Here is a 1,066-nt window from a genome sequence, read left to right as displayed (position 1 = left end):
GACGTTGTATGTATCACTTTCTCTCTTTCTCCCTCTTTTACTTTTACTCTCTATATTTTTATGTTGAGCGCGTGTGTAAGAATGGCGTTCCAGGTAGCAGGGATGAAATATAAAAGTTGCTAGAAACAACAGCCAAATCTCCCTTAAATCACACACAGTAAACGGAATTTTTAAAATCTAATTACTGCACTGGAAAGTTCAGATCGAGAAAATTCCATTGATGTAAAAATTTTACGAAAAAGTAGAAAATGTGGATTTCTATAAACATTCAAAAAGGCTTCACACAAACACACAATTTCAGATTTATATATTAAGATATATATATATATAACAGATCCGAGGATCGAGGTGTAGGAAGAAAGTTAGCTTCAAGCAATCTGTAGTAAATATAAAAAAACAACTTTCAAGGACAATAGTAGTTTATTGAGAGGGAAAGTTGTGGATATTTTCGTACCGAAGTACGATAAACTGAAAAAAAAAAAAAAGAATTCTTTTAATATTTCGCGGTAGGCGACCAGGGTTGCCGGGTATGCGAATAAGAATACAAGAGTTAAGGAATGGAGTGGATAAGATCCGGGCTACATATGTTTCATAGCAAGCAAAACCTCGGAAGTGGTAAAAATCCGTGCAAAGTGTATACTGCAGGCTGCTCTTCAGGCCAAGGATATCTTGATTATATATATAGAGAGAGAGAAAAAAGGAAGTATTTCTTCTGGTTTTACTTTCCGAGTTCAAATGTTGTTGAGGTTGAACTTGCCTTTGATCCTTTCAGAGTCGATAAAAAATAAGAACCAGCTTAGCATTGTACATAAAGTGGAAAAAATTAAATATTTCTTAACGTAATTACTAAAAAAATTATTAATAGGCGCAGGAGTAGCTGTGTGATAAGTAGCTTGCTTACAAACCACGTGGTTCCGGATTCAGTCCCACTGCGTGGCACTTTGGGCAAGCGTCTTCTACTATAACGTCGAGTCGATCAAAACCTTGTGAGTGGATTTGGTAGACGGAAACTGAAAGAAGCCCATCGTAAATATGTGTATATATATATATATATATATATATATAT

The 1,066-nt window shown here is 35.0% G+C and overlaps 1 protein-coding gene across 1 annotated transcript in view; it reads right to left on the bottom strand.

Annotated features, from left to right (window-relative positions):
* Positions 1–1,066, bottom strand: part of LOC128247367 (neurogenic locus notch homolog protein 2-like) — a 37,659-nt gene that overhangs the window by 10,479 nt on the left and 26,114 nt on the right. The window contains exon 14 of the mRNA XM_052966736.1: positions 455–468. Within this exon, the coding sequence (XP_052822696.1) occupies positions 455–468 (14 nt within the window). The remainder of the gene's footprint in view (positions 1–454; positions 469–1,066) is intronic.

Source organism: Octopus bimaculoides, chromosome 3 (genome assembly GCF_001194135.2).
Source record: "Octopus bimaculoides isolate UCB-OBI-ISO-001 chromosome 3, ASM119413v2, whole genome shotgun sequence".
NCBI classification, from domain to species: Eukaryota; Metazoa; Mollusca; class Cephalopoda; order Octopoda; family Octopodidae; genus Octopus; species Octopus bimaculoides.
This window is presented reverse-complemented; position numbering and strand designations above follow the sequence as displayed.